The 20,333-nt window shown below is 43.2% G+C and overlaps 1 protein-coding gene across 12 annotated transcripts in view; it reads left to right on the forward strand.

The window, feature by feature from the left end:
• The first annotated feature begins 3,572 nt into the window (after positions 1-3,572).
• LOC109929434 (NXPE family member 3-like) overlaps positions 3,573-20,333 on the forward strand; it is a 61,264-nt gene continuing 44,503 nt past the window's right edge. For 5 of the 12 annotated variants that reach the window (XM_048603316.1, XM_048603321.1, XM_048603315.1 and 2 more), the window contains exons 1-2: positions 3,589-4,057; positions 12,711-12,802. Coding sequence is in view for 5 of the 12 variants with exons in the window: in XM_020529117.2 (XP_020384706.2) it covers positions 12,799-12,802 (4 nt within the window). In the remaining 7 variants the exon portion in view is untranslated. Of the gene's footprint in view, positions 4,058-4,464; positions 4,768-11,473; positions 11,770-12,710; positions 12,803-20,333 lie in introns of those variants that run through there. The other 7 variants (XM_048603318.1, XM_048603324.1, XM_048603325.1 and 4 more) reach the window with 6 other exon arrangements.

Consider the following 20,333-nt stretch of genomic DNA (forward strand, 5'->3'; position numbering starts at 1 on the left):
AAAGTCTCTTGTACTGATCCCTGGGGAACTCCACCACAAATCTTTGTCCAGCCCAAAAAATACTCATTGACCATTACTCTCTGTTTCCTATTGCTCAGCTAATTTTGTGCCAACATTGTTACTGACTGTTACTGACTGTTATTTATATCAAGACCTACAACTTTCCTTACAAGTTTGTTGTGTGCTACTGTACTAAACACTTTCTGGAAATCCGTGCATACTACATCAACAATGTTATCCTCATCAACCCCTCTGTTACCTCCTCAAAAAACTCCAGCAAGTTATTTATACACAATTTCCCCTTTACAAATTGGTACTGACTTTTACTGATCAACCCAGTTGTTTTTATGTGTCTATTAATTCCATCTTGAATAATTTTTTTTAGAATATTCCCCACCATGAAGTTAAACTAACCAGGTTGTAATTGCTTGGAATATCCTTACTTTGAAAAGCTTTGAATGATGCCGTGTCTACCACGTCATTATCATATGTCCATAAAGAGCATTTGTCTTAATTCTAATCTTGAGGAAAAACCACAATATATTCAGGTCCTGTCTAAGAAATAACCATTCATCATTACTCTCTTTGAACATTTAGCAGTTTTGCATCCATTTTGTCACTGTCTCTTTATTCTCATAGGCTTTAATTTTGCTAACAATTTTCTTCTGTGGTACTTTGTCAAAGGTCTGGTTTGAAGTTTCTATAAGAAGAAAGCTTAACTGTCTTTATTAATTAAGCAAAGAACTCAGTCAAGTTGGTCATACATAATTTAATTTTAAGAAATCTGTGCTGACTTTAATATATTAGCTCACGGTTTTCTAAGTGCCATTTAAATTTGTCTTTGATTGATTGATAGGATGATATTTTTACCACTGGAGGAGGAGAATGACCAGCAGCCAGTTAGGAATCCTGATAGAATCTTCAGATAGAACCTATCTATTTTACCTCAACTTTGGAATCAGCATCACACTTCTGGTTTCCAACCATTGACAAGAGCATAGGCATGAAGACAATCCAAATTTTGGCAAAGGAAGGATCCCGATTTAAAATGGTCCAGAATGACTGCAGGAAGCATTGCTACCGAAGGCAGAATAAAGACAGAGGACAATAGGAAGAGTTGAGGATGCTATTCATCAACCGTCAACCCTCAAACTCAGCACTTTTGAGTTCTCTGACTGTTCCCTGGGATCATGCTTGAGTCAGTTGGAGGCAGAATGTTGTTTGTAGTGGATGTGAGGAAAGCTGAACATGGATGGGTAAAGGTTTGCTGAGTATGTGAGCAGCAGGCATGTGATCCCTTGCAGCTGGATGCAGTGCTGCAAGATGTTTAATGACCTAATGAAGGCAGACAAGGTGAGTAATAGAACTCTACTACATGACAACCCCCAAACTCTGACATCTCCTGCATTCTGTTGCACAGCACTCCAGCATTCTGAAGAAGAGTCACATTGAAACATCAACTCTCTTTGCTCTCTCCACAGACGAGACCAGACCTGGAGTTTCTGTCCTGTTCTGAAGAAGTGTCACTGGACTCAAAACATTAACTCTGCTTTCTCTCCATGGATGCTGCCAGACCTGTTGAGTTTGTCCATCAATTTCTGTTTTTGTTCCTGGAGTTTCTCACGCTTTCTGTTTTTACTTCAGATCTCCAGCATTAATAAATAAAAACTGAAAGAAGGGTGGATACTGTAAATCAGGAACAAAAACAGGTCTGGCAGCAGTTGTGAGTGAAAAAGCAGAGTTAACGTTTCGGTTGCGGTGAACCGGATTCTGAGGAATGGTCACCGGACCTGAAACGTTAACTCTGTTTTTTTCCTCATAGATGCTGCCAGACCTGCTGAGCTTTTCCAGCAACTTTGTTTTTGCTCCAGCATTAGTACTTTGCTTTTATTGCTCCTGAGAAGGACACATCTTGATGCCTGAGATGCTAGACCTGTTGAGTTTCTCTAGCACTTCTTTTTTTCAGAACAAACCAACCTGGTCAATTAGCATTCCATCCATTACCTTCAACATTCATGTCCTTCACCACCAATGCACAGTGGCAGCTATGTGTATCATCTACACGATGTGTGACAGCAACTCCTTTGATAGGACCTTCCAAACCTGTAACCACTACTCTTTATAAGGACAAGGACATGAGATTAGTGGATACACCACCATCTGCAATGTTCCCGCCAAACCGCATACCTTCCTGATTTGGAGTTACATTGCTGTTCTTGTACTGTGCTGCATTAAAATCCTGGAATGCCCTTCCTAATTGCATTGTGTGTGCCCCTACACCCCAAGAACTGCAGTGGTTCAAGATGGCACCTCACTACCAGCTTCTCCATAAGGGTTTGGCAGTAAGTTCTGGTCAGCAATGTCCCCATCCCATGAACAAACTAAAATGTAAGTTTCTGATCCTCTTTGAGATCGAGTGCCAACATTAGGTGGGAATGGATGTGATTACTTGGAATGCAGATATCGTGCTTAGACCAAGGGGACTGATCACAGTGACTTGCTGGAAGAGTTGGCTTCAGTGAGAATACTTGGGTTCATTCAGCTGTATCAACTTAGCCTTACAAAAAAATTTACAGCTGAGATCTCTATCAGGGAAAATAATCATTTTAGCTGTGGTTCTCACCATCTCCAACCTGACAATGAGATTGGGCTTACCAAGCAGAGGCACTTCGGGACAATTTCCTCCCACTGTGTCTTTGTAGGAAACTCAAGGGTTCCTGGTCTTACTTCTATCATGTTGAGTGTAGACTGCGAAAGTGCAAATATTGGAACGGTACGTCCCACTCCAAAATCCAGACTATTTTTAGTTGGAAAAGTATACAGTAGTCAATGTTAAAGCAGAGCGGCAGTAAGACTTTGGCAATGTGGGTCATTGAAATCCCATGTGGACCCACGAGGTCAGTGAACCCAGCACCCAGTATTAACGAGTACGGGGGAAATAATGCAGATAGCATTTCTATTATTCGATAAACAGCTAATAACTTATCAGATGATTGCAATTTCCGCACTGCCCTTTTCTTTCATGATAACAACAGCAAACGATGCATCTTGCAGGGGCAGTGTGGTGAGCTTAACTGCAGCTGACTACAAGCCAGTGTGAATTATTTTTGCAATAAGCACAAAAATGAGCAGGATAAACTCAGCAGATCTGGTAGTATTTGTGGAGAGAGAAATAGAGTGAATGTTTCGAGTCCGGTATGAGTCTTTTCAGATCACATTTGCAACCGCTGGTTAGCATCAACCTGATAAATCAGTGGGAAAACATCTGCCGAGATCATTTAAAACGGTTTTGGTATAATTCTATTGCAGTAGCGTCAAGATCAATTTACCACCATCGCTGCACATTATTGAGACGGCAGCAACATCATTGACTGGGACGGAGCAGGGGTGGGTTACAGTCCTATTGGATATTGGTGTTGTCAATCGTCATCCCCATAGTCTCATTGGCTTGGCGGCGTAGGTAGGGATGGGATCAACACGCTGAATGGATGAGGTCTTCACAGGCCGGTGACCAATGGACGGCGGGCTGCTGGATGATGATTGGTTGGAAGAGCATTCAGTCAACCGTCAGGGGGCGCAGTGCAGTTGAGAGCTCGAGCGGCAGTCAGAGGCAGGTCGGGAGGGCGATAGTGCGGTTGTCAGGTAGGGGTATCGTCCCGCTGTTATCCTTTCACAGTGATTATCGGGGGATGGGAAGGGTTTCCATGTCTGTTGTTACCTGATCAGAAAGCCCTTCAGGTTGACTGCACAGTTGCATTATTTCAATTCGGGCTTGAAGTTTTTATTATCAGTTCCGAAAGCGGGGGAAGGAAACATAAGTGAACCTTCACGGTTTATTTGAACCCTCTTCTCGTAAAGTCTATGTGCAAATGGAAGAAATAATAACGTGCTTCTCTTTTTCTCGAAAAAAAAAGAGCTGGGGCTAATATCTGACGGTTAGATTTGACCTTTTCTCCTCATTCCTGGGCTGGTGACAACCTTGCTGCAGCTGTTACGTTTTTCACACGTTGATTCGTCCATCAGAAAGGATTATATGCACCCCCTGGTTGATTTTTAGGTAAGTACCTGCTATTTCTACTGTTACTTGAGTCAGTACTAAATTTCTTAATACAAGTATGTTTATGTTTGGTTAGCCATGCTGTTGTCTTTGGTCTGTCAAGTCGTAGACAACCAGTCACCTGTAATGCGCTTCTGTATTCCCACACTATTACTTCAGGTGACCCTCAATGGTTCTATCCTCTTCCCCCGTCACCTTCTATTTTTCTTCTGCCTTTCCCTTTGACCACCCCATCTGAAAATGTCAAGTCCCAAGGGTTGTGCTTAATATTTTCTAGAGGGGTATGTTTAGATTTCTGGGAGCATGTTTTGGTTTTTGAGAATTTCTTTATCATCCTTGCTGAGGTTATGCAGTTATCTTGTAATGAGGGCTTCTATTTGATTTGACGTGTCATTCTGGACTTTCAGAAGCAGAATTAGAAGAATTCATCAACATTCTCAATCATCATGATTCTACTTAGCCTAAGGCTACAACACCCATGGCAAGCATCAACTTCAATGACGCTGCTATTTAAATTGGCACAAGACATGCAAGTTAACATGTTTTTCAGTTTAAAACTGACTCATGGCTACATATGAAAAAAACATGCTGAGGTTGTTGACTTGCTTGCTGAGCTGGCTTGTTCTTGTTCAGATGCCATCATCAGTGAGGCCTCCGATGAAGCAATGTTGTTTACTCCGCTTGGAATTTATACTGTCTGGTCTGTTATGGTGAGTAGTGTCATTTCTGAGACAACAAGGTGCGGAGCTGGATGAACACAGCAGGCCAAGTCATTTCTGTTTAGTATGGGGTTTTTATGTGGGGTCCAATTCTGTATGTTTGTTAATTGCATTACGGGTTGAGAAGCATGCGTCTAGGAATTCCATTGTGTGTCTGTTTGGTTTGGGCTACGATAGTTACGTTGTCCCAGTTAAACTGATGGCCTTCATTGTCTTTAGTGTACTGATATTAAGGAATTTTGTCGTGTCATTTTACTGCTAGCTGATGTTCATGTATTTTAATGGCTAGATTCCTTCCTAGCAGACAACATAATGTTTGTGGCAGTTGTTGCATGGTATTTTTGTAAACTGTTGGTTCTGCATATTGTGGGAATGGGCTCTTTAATCCTTGTGTTTGTCATAGAGTGGCTGTGGGATTATGCGTGCTACCATGATTCCTAGTGGTTTTAGGAGTCTCGTCAGTTCTGACATGTTCATGATGTGTTACAGTGTGGCCAGTGTGTTAGGGCGTACTTGTTGTCTATTTGGTAGGCACTTGGGGATGAAGTTATGAACAGATATGTTCGCAGTGAAGATTTTAATATAGGTGCTTTTCCTCTTTCCTGTGTAGTTCTGGAATGTTGCAGTGAGTGGTGGCCTATTTAAATAGTGTCCTAATGCAGCTTTGTTTGCGGACGTTGCGGTGGTTGCTGTGGAAGTTGAGGATTTAGTCAGTGTGGGTTGCTTTGCTGTATACAGAGGTTTGGAACCCCCTGTTGGTCAAATGGTCAACATAAACACGCACAGGAATTCCTAGAGGCATGGTTTTCAACCCATAATGCAATCAACAAACATAGAATTGGAGACAACAAGGTGTAGACCTGGATGAACACAACAGGCCAAGCAGCATCAGAGGAGCAGGAAAGCAGACGTTTCGGGCCTAGACCCTTCTTCAGAAATGGGGAAGGGGAAGCGGATTCTGAAATAAATAGGGAGGGGGGGAGGCGAATAGAAGTTGGATAAAGGAGAAGATAGGTGGAGAGGAGACAGACAGGTCAAAGAGGCGGGGGTGGTGTTGAGTTCCCTTTTAGAAGATTCCTTCACACTTGATACAAACGCAATAAGCTAACTTCTGTGAAAAGCCACAGTTTATTTAAGCAAGTACAAGCTTTGGAGGATCACTTAACAGTTTTCGTAGGGCTTGCGGAGCCGTGTCAAGCGATGCCCTTTGTAAGGGAACCGTCTTCCCTTTATATAGGTTTTTACAGCACAGTCAGACATGCATACAAGATACAATTTTTTTTTTTTTCTCCCCCATAATCACGTAACTTAATCATCTAACAGTAAAACAATGTGTAAGATGAGGTAGTTCCTTCTCCTTTTAGCCTTAATTCAACATTTACAGAGAGCAGAGTATAATTAGATTACTACTTTTTGTCTGCGAGACAGGGGCACCCACGAAGCACCTAATTTCTTATGTCAGCAGAACAGATATTAACCCTTTAACATTTCAGTGGAGCCAGTAAAGATGAGTGTGGGTGGGGAGTTGGTGGGGGGAAATAGGTCAGTCCAGGGAGGATGGACAGGTCGAGGGGCGGGATGAGGCCAATAGGTAGGAGATGGGGGTGGGGCTTGAGGTGGGAGGAGGGGATAGGTGGGAGGAAGGACAGGTTAAGGAGGCGGGGACAAGCGGGGCTGGTTTCGGGATACGGTAGGGGGAGAGGAGATCTTGAAGCTTGTGAAGTCCACGTTGATACCATTGGGCTGCAGGGTTCCCAAGCAAAATCTGAGGTGCTGTTCCTGCAACCTTCAGGTGACATCGTTGTGGCACTGCAGGAGGCCCAGGATGGACATTCCATCTGAGGAATGGGAGGGGGAGTTGAAATGGTTCGCGACTGGGAGGTGCAGTTGTTTAGTGCGAACCGAGCGTAGGTGTTCAGCAAAGCAGTCCCAGGCCTCCGCTTGTTTTCGCTGATGTAGAGGAGGCCACATCTGGAACAGTGGATACAGTATACCACACTAGCAGATGTGCAGGTGAACATCTGCTTGATGTGGAAGGTCTTCTTGGGGCCTGGGATAGGTGTAGGGGCAGGTGTAGTACTTCCTGCGGTTGCAGGGAAGAGTGCCAGGTGTGGTGGGGCTGGAGGGGAGTGTGAAACAGACAAGGGAGTCAGAGAGAGTGGTCCCTCCGGAAAGCAGATAAGGGTGGGGAGGGGAAAATGTCTTTGATGGGGTTGGATTACAAATGGCGGAAGTGTCGGAGGATGATGTGTTGGATCCGGAGGTTGGTGGGATGGTACGTGAGGACGAGGGGGATTCTGTTTTAGTTGTTATTGTTGGGGGTGGGGGGGGTATGAGGGATGAGTTGCGGGAGACACGGTCGAGGGCGTTCTCGACCACTGAGGGGGGGAAGTTGCTGTCCTTGAAAAACGAGGATATCTGAGATGTTTGGGAGTGGAATGCCTCATCCTGGGAGCAGATGTGGCGGTGGCGGAGGTGAAGGAATTGGGAATAGGGGATGGCATTTTTGCAGGGAGGTGGGTGGGAGGAGGTAGCTGAGGGAGTCGGTGGGCTTGAAATGGATATTGGTTTCCAGGTGGTTGCCAGAGATGGAAGGGGAGAGAGAGGTATCAGAGATGGTCCAGGTGAACTTAAGGTTGGGGTGGAAGGTGTTGGTGAAGTGGATGAACTGTTCGAGCTCCTCGTGGGAGCACAAGGCGGTGCCGATACAGTCATCAATGTAACGGAGGAAGAGGTGGGGTTTAGGGCCGGTGTAGGTACGGAAGAGAGATTGTTCCACGTAACCTACAAAGAGGCAGGTGTAGCTTGGGCCCATGCGGGTACCCATGGCCACCCCCTTTGTTTATAGGAAGTGGGAGGAATTGAAAGAGAAGTTAAGGGTGAGGATGAGGGTGTCAGTGGAGGGGGACTGGTCGGGCCTGTGGGACAGGAAGAAGCGGAGGGCCTTTAGGCCATCTGCGTGGGGAATGCGGGTGTATAGGGACTGGACGTCCACGGTAAAGAGAGGTGATGGGGACCAGGGAATTGGAAGTTTTGGAGGAGGTGGAGGGCGTGGGTGGTGTCACGGACGTAGGTGGAGAGTTGCTGGACCAAGGGGGAGAAAATGGAGTCGAGATAAGTGGAGATAAGTTCGGTGGGGCAGGAGCAGGCGGAGACGGGTCGACCAGGGCAGTCAGGTTTGTGGATTTTGACAAGGAGATAGAAACGGGCGGTGCGGGGTTGGGGAACGATGAGATTGGAGACTGTGGGTGGGACAACAAACAACTGCACCTCCCAGTCGCGAACCATTTCAACTCCCCCTCCCATTTCTTAGACGACATGTCCATCCTGGGCCTCCTGCAGTGCCACAACGATGCCACCTGAAGGTTTCAGGAACAGCACCTCGTATTTCACTTGGGAACCCTGCAGCCCAATGGTATCAATGTGGACTTCACAAGCTTCAAAATCTCCTCTCCCCCTGCTGCATCCCAAAACCAGCCCAGCTTGTCCCTGCCTCCCTAACCTGTCCATCCTCCCACCTGTCCATCCTCCCACCTATCCCCTCCTACTAGCCTCATCCCACCTCCTTGACCTGTCCGTCCTCCCCGGACTGACCTATTTCCCACCTCTTCCCCCCCCCCCCCCCCACCTACACTCACCTTTACGGCTCCACCCCACCTCTTTGACCTGTCTGTTTCCACTCCACCTATCTTCTCCTTTATCCACCTTCTATCCGCCTCCCCCTCTCTCCCTATTTATTTCAGAACCCCCTTCCCCTCCCTCGTTTCTGAAGAAGGGTCTAGGCCCGAAACGTCAGCCTTCCTGCTCCTCTAATGCTGCTTGGCCTGCTGTGTTCATCCAGCCCTGCACCTTGTTATCTCAGATTCTCCAGCATCTGCTGTTCCTACTATCTCTGAAACATAGAATTGGACCCCATGTACAAACCCATTTAGAACAAAACCGGAAATGACACTACTCACTATAACAGACCAAACAATATAAATTCCAAGCGGAGTAGAACAAGGTTGTTTCAGCGGAGGGCTCGCTGATGATGTTACCTAGCATGGTGATGAAACATCTGAATGAAAACAAGCCACCTCAGTGAGCAAGTCAACAACCTCCCCCGTAACCTGAGCTACAAATCTTTGGTAAAACTTTAAGAAAACGTGCTTTCCATGCACCAAAGAGGTCACAATTTGTGCCTCCAACAATCACTGCACTTTTAGTAGTCCACAGTATGCAAACCATTTTTTGATAATGCACAAATGTAAATATGAAATAAAACTGTTCAATATGAAACAATCCAGTTGGCACAGTGTTCATTACAACATGCTGCACTAGACTTTTATCCCCATTATAGTAGCTCCTGAACTCTTGCAGCCTTAAGCGAGAGAGTTTACATTAATTTGCAAGGAATTCATTACGTCAGTTCCTTAGTCCCAGCCTTGCAGTCCACCTCCTCTGCTGGGTTCCACCTTGCCAGTCTTGCCCTCCTGTGACCTGGCCTTGACCCCTTTCACCATCTTCTTTCCTGCCACATTGGCATTATTTTCTGCTACTTTCACACTCACTACCATGGGCTTCAGCATTCTTGCTCACTTTTGCCACTCACTTCATCTATGATGCTCTGATCACAGGCATTTTCTCTTTTTTGTATCAGAGATAGTAGGAGCTGCAGATGCTGGAGAATCCGAGACACCTGCACCTTGTTCTCTTTTTTTTTTGTGTGGTTTGCTGTGATAAGCTGATTGGCGAGAGACAACCAGTCTGTAGTTGGAGAGCAGCTTCTCACCAATTCTATCCAATCTCCTTAAGGCTGTGACTTATCTGATTGATCAGCCTTGTGATCTGTGAAGTTTCTCTTTCCCCCCAGGTGTCTTGGTGGCTTTTGAACTTAAACTTACCCTCCACTCCTGTGTGTTTTAAGAGTTGGTATGTGTATTCATGACACCCAGTTCTATCTCATGCCTGCCTCTCTGGATGCCCCTTACTTGGCTCTGATTTATCATGCAGAACATCCAGTACTGGAGCAAATGTGTCTACCATCTAAATATTTGTCTTCAGTGCTTCTGTAAACTTTGTTCTCTACCCAGCAACTCATTCCTTATTTGCAATATTACATTTAGTTCTGATGCCATATTTTAGGAAGGAAAGCAAAAAAGATTCACAAGAATAGTTCTGGGGTGGAGGAACTTTAGCTATGAAGGTAGATTGGAAAAGATGGGGCTGTTTCTCTTGGAGAATAAGAGGCTGAGAGGAAATTTGGAAGAAGTATTCAAAATAATGAGGGGTCTGGTTACAGTAGATAGGAAGAAAGTTTCCACTTGTTGTGTCATCACGAATGAGGGCACAGATTTAAATGAATGGCTTAAAAAAAAATGTAAAAATGCAATGAATTTTGTTTTTACATGGCAAGTCATTAATGGCTGGACTACACTGCCTGAGTGTGTGCTGGAGCTAGGTTCAGTCAAAGCATCCTTAAGGGAGATAAATGTTAATCTGAAATAGAAGGATGTGTGGGTTTACCAGAGAAGACAGGAGAATGGCACTAAGGTAACTGTGCATTTTTGCTGATGATGGGTCCAAATGGCGCCCTCCTTCACTGTTTCTGCAAGCTGCATGAGATTCTAAATATGACGACCTAAGTTGCTTTATTACTTAATAAAAAATTGAATGAAGTATTCAAAAAAAAAAGCAAAATCGTATAATTCTTTGCATGAAAGAACATAAGTTTTAAACAAGAAGGGAAGTATATACTATAGTTCACAAACAATGGCGATGAGATAGTTATGAAAAACTGCAACTGGCATATTTAGCTACCCAAAATGATTCGTGTGTGTTCAAAGTGGGGGAGACTTTCAGAATGCATTCAGTAATCAAGCGGGCAAATAAAAAATTCAAGTCATGATCTGAAGGGTGATGAAATACAAAAGTGAGAAAGCAGTTAGTTTAGCAAGTTAGACCATATGAGATCGTGGATTTGGTTTTCAGCTAGGAAAAATATCCTGCTGAAGAAGGGATACCATGTGGATTCACCAAAATGATACTGGCATTGAGTATGGGTTACACAAAAATGCTTTGTGTTCTTGAGTGTCAGGGTATTTGCAGCAAACAGTCTCCTCAGATCATAGAATCATAGAATCCCTACAGTGTGGAAGCAGGCCCTTTTGGCCCAACAAGTCCACACTGACCGTCAGAAGATCTCACCCAGACTTATTTCCCCAGTAGCCCACCTAATCTACACATCCTTGCACACTACGGGCAATTTAGCATGACCAATCCACCTAGCCTGCACATCTTTGGACTATGGGAGGAAACCAGAGCACCGGAAGAAACCCACACAGACACAGCGAGAATGTGCAAACTCCACACAGACAGTCGCCCGAGGGTGGAATTGAAATTGGGTCCCTGGTGCTGTGAGGCAGCAGTGCTAACCACTGACCAGGTAAAAGAATCCAGAACAAGGGGGATTTGTTTTAAACTTGGAGAAGTTAGCAATGAGTGAAGTCAGGAAGCAACTTTAACACAATGGGGAGTTGAATTTGAAACTCTTGTTTTTGGAGATGTGTAGGTGATGAATCAGTTGAAATTTTAGTGAGATTGAAGAAATTTTCTGATGTAAATGATATGTAAACATTGATTTTTGAGGTATAGATCACCTGTAATCTAACTGTATGACAGAACAGGCTTGAGGAGGTAAGCAACTTGATTTGTTTCCCTTTAGTGTTTTTCATTTGTTTTATGTTTAAATTGCGAAAATGAAATAATCAATTCGAAGAGACAGAGTACAGAAACACGGTTATGAAGGAGAAAGTAAGCGGTCTTGGCTGTATGTATACTGTGCTTAATACTTATTTCAAGGTCAAGAGGGATGCCCAGGAAACGAACTGTCTGGTTCAACCTCAGGCAGTTGTCAGGAGTGAAATGGAGATACTTGCGGCAACCAAAAACAATGGCTTTGGTCTTCTAATATTTAATCGAAGAAAGGTTGTTCTCATCCCTATTGTATACCAGGTAAATAATGTGACAAATTAATGGAAGGTTCTAGGAAGAAAGTGGTGAAGTAAAGTTGGGTGGCATTGCTGGAAAAGGTAAATACTAGGAAGTAAATCTGGTTTAAATTAGTAGGGAAGGTAAATCAGCCAACGGTTTACTGAGGGTGGGAAATGTAAAATCCTGGACTGTTTGAATATGAAATAAATCTTTGTTAGGTGAAAAGGGCTGCAATAAAGAGGCTTGGGTTGCAATCTTTCAATTCTCAAATATACAAATTATGTGATGTTTTTCATTATTGAATTTGCAATACGAAACTCGGAGTACTCATTTTCATCTGATCAAATTTAGTGATCAAAGTTCATTTATTTTCTTACCATGAGTATCATGTCTATGAAATCCATCTCACAGTTACTTGTTTCAACTTGAGACATTGGGCTGGGTATGCATGACCTGTGATGTTGGTTGTCATTGACAGGCCTACAGAAAATTTATTTTCCCAATATTCTGACTGAATTGAATGGGACTTGGAAGCCCCTGGGGGCTGGATCCCTCTAAGAAATCAGGAACATCCTGATTGCCTGGACTGTGCATATGGGTGTAGGGGCAATTGATCAGAGAGAGTATGGATGAGTATGAAGATGCATGGGGAAATATAAGGGGCTGTGAACAGGACAATGGAGGTGGGGGGGGAGGGTGAGTGAGCGAGCAGAAGAACCACTTGGACAGCTCAACCAATGTCCTTGGGAACGTGAGCTGGGCCTTTGTAAGTAGCCTGACTCTGAATAAGCTCCTTCAGATCTGCACCATAATTTAGAAATCGTAAAACCCACCCTTTATCCTATGCGTGATTCACTGAGAAGAAAATATAGTAAGAATCGGATGAACATGTGGTTGCAGATTCCTGAAGTCCGGAATTAACCTGACCTTTCAAATGTACTTTTCCCTTCTTTTGATTTCAGGTGCGCTATTGCATTCTACTATTGAGCACAAACAACTAAGTATCCAGACCAGAAGAATCGAATCGGAGGAAGCCAGCATGGATTTGTAATGGGTGAGTCATGAATCATGAGCCCTGTTGAATGTTTGGAGGAAGTGATTAACTAACTGATGTTATTTACAAAACACAACTGTTTGCATTTATGTAGCAGCTTAAACATAATAGAATGTTGCAACGGTCTTCACAGGATTGGTATAAGACATAATTTGGTACCTTTTCCATAACAGGATGCTTGGTTAAAGAAGCAATTTTAGGGAGCCTCCTTTAAAGGAAGGAAGTGAAGAGATTCATGAAGAGAATTCTAGAGCTTAGAGTCTTGGCAGCTGAAGGCACAGCCACCAGTGGTGGAGCCATGCAAATCCAGTATATCCAAGGGATCAGAATGAGAGGAGTATGAATGAGTTGGAGGACTGAAATGGGTTAGAGGTAAGAAGGGGCACAGCAATGAAAGGATTTGAAAACAAGGATGCAAATATAAAGCTTGAGGTGTTGCTTAACTGGGAACCAGTGTAGGTTGGTGGGGTGACATGATGCCTGCACAGAACCTGGTGCCATTTAGGGCAGTTGCAACAGATTTTTGGATGACGTCCAGTTCACGGAAGGTAGAGTGCAGGAAACTGGCCAGGAGAGTGTTGGAATAGCCAAGACTTGAAATACCAAAGGCATAGATGAGATTTTTGGCAAAAGATGGGTTGAAGCATGGGTGAGGTGACATTGATAAAGTAGACTCCAAGAAGAATGCACTTGCCCTATAGAGGAAGTACAATGAAAACACATCAAATTTGTGGTGAGGATAATTTTCAATCTTCTACAAGATGTTACTGACCAGGCCTGCATTTATTGCCTGTACCTTGTTGCCCTGGAGAGGTGTTGGTAGGCTGTCATCTGGAACTGTTGCAGCCCATGTACAGAGTATTCTAGACCTGTATTCTCTGGAATTTAGAGACAACAAGTTGATCAAGTATAAATTTCTTCAGGGGCTCGACAGAGTAGATACTGAAAAAGTGCTGTTTCTGGCTGGGGATTCTAGAACATGGAGCTGCAGCTTCACAAAAAGAGGCTGCTTATCCAGCATAGGAATCAGGAGAAATGCCTTCACTCAAAGGGTTCTGAATCCTTACATTTCTGTGCTCTTGATGGTTATGGGTGCACTGTTCTTGAGTACATACAAGACAGGTGACAAATTCCCTGGGGAAGTTTAAAGGCATGTGAGGATATTGCAAGAAGGTGGAGTACAGGTGGTTATGACCTTACTGATTGGCGTCGGTGCGGCGGCCGGCCAGCTTGGCGAGCAAGCCAACAACCTCACGCACTGTACCTGCACTCAGCCTCTGGGTTTAATAACAGTGTCATCGTCATGGTAGCAGAGGGTAGCCCTTTTTTCTCCCATAACCATCGATACGAGGTACTCAGGCTAGGAAATGAAGCACTAACTGGAGAATTGGGAAGGATATAGGTATCATGACATCTCCAAGTGTAGCTGCGTAGGCTTCTAGAATGTGGTACCAATGACTTGCACATTGATGGAATAGAATACTTTCGTGGTGATGAAGTTAGTCACATTACAATATGGTGATCTCAACGCAATGTGTATACAGTCTGTAGTGCCCTACACCTGGGCGATGCCAGCTATGTTACTACTGCCTGGGCTTTAGCACTGATCTCATCACCGGTTAAGAAGGTGAAGTGAAGTGATCTGTCACAAATTGTACTTGTTACAGCCTTGATACATTTGTGGTTGATGATTGTGAGATCCCACACTAGTCAACAATAGATTTATGGTAATAGCGACTTATAATTTCTCTGCACCTCTTGTAGCATTAGGACCATTTTGACAATAACCCCTGCTGTAGCTGGATCCATTAGTCCTGGCTCCAGTGAACATATATGGGAAATATCAGAAACAGAACAGGTTCTTCAATTAGGGGTAGTCAGCGATTTACATTGCTCACAAATGACCGTTTTTAGTGCACAGTGAGAAATGGAGGACTCCAACAAAGAGGGCCATAGAATGTGCCTATACATGGACATTTTATATAGTGGGCATTATTCCAACATATGCAGCACAAGGCATGCCTGCAATTAGAGTTGGAGGTTGTAAACGCAGTAGGATTACTAAAAAGTTGCAAACTCTGCCTCACAACATAATTCAAGAAGATAATATTACATAGAAGAGCATGGTGTCAAATATTTCCAGTTCAAAGTGAGAGGAAATTAGCTTTGTGCCCTTGTGCAGCCCAGAAATCTTCATGAGGGCATGGTGGTATTTTGCTGGATTAGAAATCCAGAGAGTCAGATGATACTCTGGGACACTGGTTGACATCCCAGCACAGCAGACGGTGGAATTTGAATTCAGACGACATATGCAATTAAAAGCCTAATGATGACCATTAAACCTTTGTTGTAGGAAAACATCTGGTTCACTAATGTCCTTGAGCAAAGTAAAACAGCTGACCTTACAAATCCTGCTGTCCTGGCCTACATGTGACTCCAGACTTGCGGCAATGTGATTGACCCTCTGACCGCCTACTCCACCACTCAATTATATGAACCTCTAGAGAAGGGAAAAAAAAAGTAATTAAACTAGATTGATCACCTGGCATCAACTAAGATACCTGAAATGAGTTAGGCAAATATAATCCCACCAACCCTGCAGAGTCTTTCTTATCAACATTTGGGGCTTGTGCCAAATTTAGGAGAGCTGTCTCAGACTAATCAAACAACAGCCCCCCTGACATAGTCATACTCACGGAATCAAACCTGATAGACAACGTCTCTAATGACACCAACACCATTCCGGGTATGTCCCAAACCACCGGCAGGACAGACCAAGTTGGCTTGTGTTCCCTGTAATGTTTCCTGTCACTGCATGCTCCAGAACAGACAGACCTAAGGGTTCAAGTACATAATTCTTTGAAATTTATGTCTCACGTAGACAAGGTGGTTAAGGCGTTTAGCATGCTTGCCTTCATTGCTCGGACCCTTGCGTAAAGGAGTTAGGATGTTATGTGAAGGTTGTACAGGATGTTGGTGTTGCCTTTCTGGAGTATGGTGTACAGTTCTGGTTGCCCTGCTATAGCAAGGGTATTATTAAATTGGAGAGGGCTCAGAAAAGATTTCGCAGATGTTGCCAGGAACAGAAGGTTTGAGTTATAAAGATTGGCTGGGACTTTTTTCACTGGACCATAGGAGGTTGAAAGGTGACCTTAGAGGGGTGTATCATGAGCGGCATAGATAAGGTGAATAGAAAGGGCCTTTTCCCCGGGGCAGGGGAGTTTTAAAAACTAGGGAGTATATTTTTAATGTGAGAGGAGAAAGATTTAGAAAGGACATGAGGGGCAGCTTTTTTTACACAGTGGTTCATATGTGAACTGCCAGAAGAAGTGGTGCGTGTAGTTACAGTTACAACATTTTAAAAGACATTTGGATAAGTACATGAATGGGAAAGGTTTGGAGCAATATGGGCCAAATGCAGAGAAGTGGGACTAGTTTGATTTGGGAACATGGTCAGCATGGACTAGTTGGACCGAAGGATCTGTTTCCATGCTGTATGACTCTGACTCTGATTGGTAGAGCAGTCTGAAGGAGCTTGATGGTCTACTCCTGCTCCTGTTTCATGTGAAGAGCAACTTTAACTAACAGTGTGTGCAGTGCCTCTTGAGATGGTAGGATCAACAACTTGCATTTACATAACGCCTTTTGTGCAGAGGGACACTCCTGGGCATTTGCAGGGGTAGTGTTGAGTAAAATCTGATCAGAAAGATATCAAGACAGGTGACCAAAGAGGTTGTTTTAAAGATTATCTTAAGAAAGAGAGAAACAGGGAGGGAACTCTAGATGGTTGATAGAATATCCACCAGTGTTGTCGGAATGGAAATTGAGGAAGTGCTGCCTGGTGGGGACAGATACGCTTTCAACATTTGAAAAGCATCTCTGAGTATTTAAAATGCCAGTACACAGGCAATGGCCCAAGTGCAGATAAATGGGACTAGTGTGATTTTGTTAGTTGGTTGATAGAAACAAGGTTGGCCTGTTTCCATGCTGTATGACTCTAGGAAGTCTGTGATGGTGTGGATATGTGCTTGGACTCTCACTTTGGGCTCAGATATGACACTAAAGTTGCAAACAGCTTGGTTCAGCCTCTCTCAGTTGCTAGATAGAAAGATGGAATTGATGTCTTGGGAATAGATTGTGTCTACTTGATAAGGATGCCTCTGTGCGTTTCAGTGCCTAATTTGTCAGTGAGGTACCTAGGTAGCAAAGCTTCTGAAAGAGCAGGACTAATTGGACAGCTACTTTTTTTGCATTTCTGAAATTGTGTGCATGTGACTTCTGGAAGTGGTTGTCTGAATTATTCCATGATAAAGGTGAGTGTTGTAAGTGTGATTGCTATTCTCAAGGCTGTACCCCAGAATTAGTCTTGAAGAAAGCATTCCATAAGGATCCATTGCATAGACTGCAAATGAAAATGGGAATTAATGGAATAGGTAGAAAATTGGTTAGGGGCTTGTTTTGAGGTAGGAGGTTATAGATGCAGAGTGCATTTCTGATATGCTGCTTCTCCAGAATCTGTACAAGATGCTCTATTTTGCATTATCTTTATAAATGATCTAGATGAAAGGAGTAAGAGGCCAAGCCCTGACAACTCCAAGGTGGTAGAGTCAATAATGTATATGAGGGCTGATAATTTCAAAGGTGCATTGATATATTAAGTGACCCATGAATTCAAACTGGATTTATGAGGTAATCTGCTTCATACTGGAAGAAAGGTGAACAAAATTCTAAATGCTGAGAAATCAGAATCTGTGTAAGAACAATGATAATTGTGGTTCCTTGTACAATCATTAACCAGTTCTTGGAAATGTGTTTTTTAAAAAAAACAAAAGGCCATTGGAATGCTAGCATTTAACAAAAAGAAACTGGAATACAAAGGGAGGAAATTTTTGTTATTACTAAAATTCTGGGCACTGCAACTCAGCAAGGATAGCTTAGGCTTGGTCAGGTTGCAGCTCAATTCTCAGAATGTGATACTTGGACTAAAGAGGTAAATCGTGAGGAGAGTTTGCGAAGACTAACTTCTATTCTTTGTGTATAGAAGATTAACATAATTAATTGTGTCCAAAATGATCAGGAGTCAATTCTGTAGACAAAAAAGCTATTTTCTCTGATCAGTATGGAGCAAGGGTATGTATACCTTTAGAATTGGAGCTAGAACATCGTGTTGATATTGGAAAACTAATCTTCGCACAAAAGGCAATGGAAATATAGAACTCCTTTCCTAAAAGGTGTTGAGAGTTATAGAACCGATGCAGGTTAGTCATGGTTTAATTGAGTAATGTGTAGTACTGTTTCTATGTTCTTGTGTATAATAACTATTTGCAGGCTTGGCTGTCTCCTTTTAAGAAAAGATTAGACTGTCTTTCTCCTTGTTCTTGCCAAAAATGTTCTGGTTCTGATCATGTTAATTACTACTCTCTCTCTCTTCCTTTCAGTTCTTTGTTGTTGCAATTGTAGCAGCCTCCACCACTTCCTCTGGCATCTCATTCCACTAATGTTTGAATAAATTGCATATTACTTAATGCTGCGTAGTTTGACCAGTCGAATTGCGTCTGGAACACAGCACTTAATATTTGTCTTTTAAAATGAGAAAAAAAGTTAGGGCTTAGGTTACCTTAAAATATTTTGAGGGGGTCAGGTCTGGCCCATAACAAACTGGGGGCTATTGTCGGGATCAAAATCTCTAATTCCAGGTCGGGTTTAGAATTATTGGACTTGAAGTCAGTAAATAGTAAGTGTTTGGGTGTTGCATTTGGTTGGTTTAAACAGGTTGTGCCTTGTGTAGTAATGGCTCTATTGGTCACTAAGAGTTTCCTGAGGGTGGCAGAAGTCACTTTTTGGGAATTTTACGTAAAGTGTTCAAGGCAAACCTTTCTGAATTGGCAAACAAGCTGGAGTTGGGGGTAGCTGGGTCTGTGAGGAAAGGGGAGATGTTTGTGGCAATTGCGCAGCATTTACAGTTGCCAGGAATGCCATTGGAATCTTTGGAAATAGTTATAATTCAATTGAAAATTAAGCAACTAGAACATGAAAAGGAAATGAAACAGCTTGAATACAATTAAAAGCAGAGGAAAACCTGGTATAAGGAAGGGAGAATGAGAAGTTTTTGACCTTCAGAGGTTGAAACTGAGCTCCCAAAAGTTGATTTTAAAATGGCAGAAGTAGAGATGAAAAGTAGTGATGAGGACAGTGATGGAGAGCACTCCTGTCATTGCCAAAGGCCTGGTGGGATCTAATGGCGTCCAAGTATTGCTTAAATTCAAGAAGGATCTAGAAGTCTTTTTTTTCATTTCATCTAAGAAAGTGGCTAAACAAATGAAATGGCCACTGACCATGTGGATATTATTGATTCAAACAAAGTTGGTAGGTAGAGTTAGTGAGGTATCCGGGGAGTATAATGAGGTGAAAAATACTATCTTAACTACATGTGAGCTAGTACCAGAAGCCGACAGACATTTCAGGAATCTAAGGAGGGACCCTGGTCAAACGTATATTGAGTTTAAAAAGATTAAACAAAGTAATTTTAATTGGTGGATAAGGGCATTGAAAATAGATCAAACATATGACGCTGTTAGAGAGATGGTTATTATGGAGTTCAAAAATTTGCTTCCGGTTGTAGTGAGAACTCATGTGGAAGAGCAGAGAGTTAAAACTGAAAGATTAGCACCTGAATGGAAGATGAATATGAGTTGGCTTGTAAAATTTAGCTTCCAACATCAATTTCAGTCTGTGAGGGACAGAAGTTGGGGGGAAAAGGAGATAATTTGCCACAGGGGAAAAAGGAAACCCATGGAAGGGAAAGAAGTGAAAAAGCCCAGGTGTTTTCACTGCAATAATGTAGGCCACATGAAGTCCGTGTTGATGGGTTAGAAGAAGCACTGGGAAGATGGATCTGATGAAGGAAAGCACAGTGGAAGCTAAAAATCTGCACCAGAACGTATGACCTGGTTAAGAGTTGGAGAAGAAAGAGCCAGGTCGCTTGAAAGAACTTGTGTCTTATGGTCTTACCCTCACAAACGTGCAGAAATTAGACCATTCAGCCCATTGAGTCTGCTGTGCCATTCAATCTTGGCTGATTAGGTTTCTCAACCCCATTCTCCCCATAACCTTTGATCCCCTTAACAATCAATAACCTGTCTTAAGTACAGACTCCTAGAGACATACAGCATGGAAACAGACTCTTCAGTCTAACTTGTTCATGTCGACCAGATAGCCTAAATAAATCTAGTCCCGTTCTCCAGCATTTGGCCCATGTTCCTCAACTCTTCCTATTTGTGTATCCATCTAGATGCCTTTTTAAATGTTGTGATTGTACCAGTCTCCACCACTTCCTCTGGCAGCTCATTCCATACGTGTACCACTCTGCGTGGAAAGTATTTCCTCTGAGGTCCCATTTTAAATTCCACCGCCCCCAACCCCTCACCTCAAACCAATGCCACCTAGTTTTGGACTTCCCCACCCCTGGGGGAAAATACCTTGTCTATTTACCCTATCCATGCCCCTCATGATTTTATAAGCCTATATAAGG

This window comes from Rhincodon typus, chromosome 11 (genome assembly GCF_021869965.1).
Source record: "Rhincodon typus isolate 14 chromosome 11, sRhiTyp1.1, whole genome shotgun sequence".
In the NCBI taxonomy this organism is placed as follows: Eukaryota; Metazoa; Chordata; class Chondrichthyes; order Orectolobiformes; family Rhincodontidae; genus Rhincodon; species Rhincodon typus.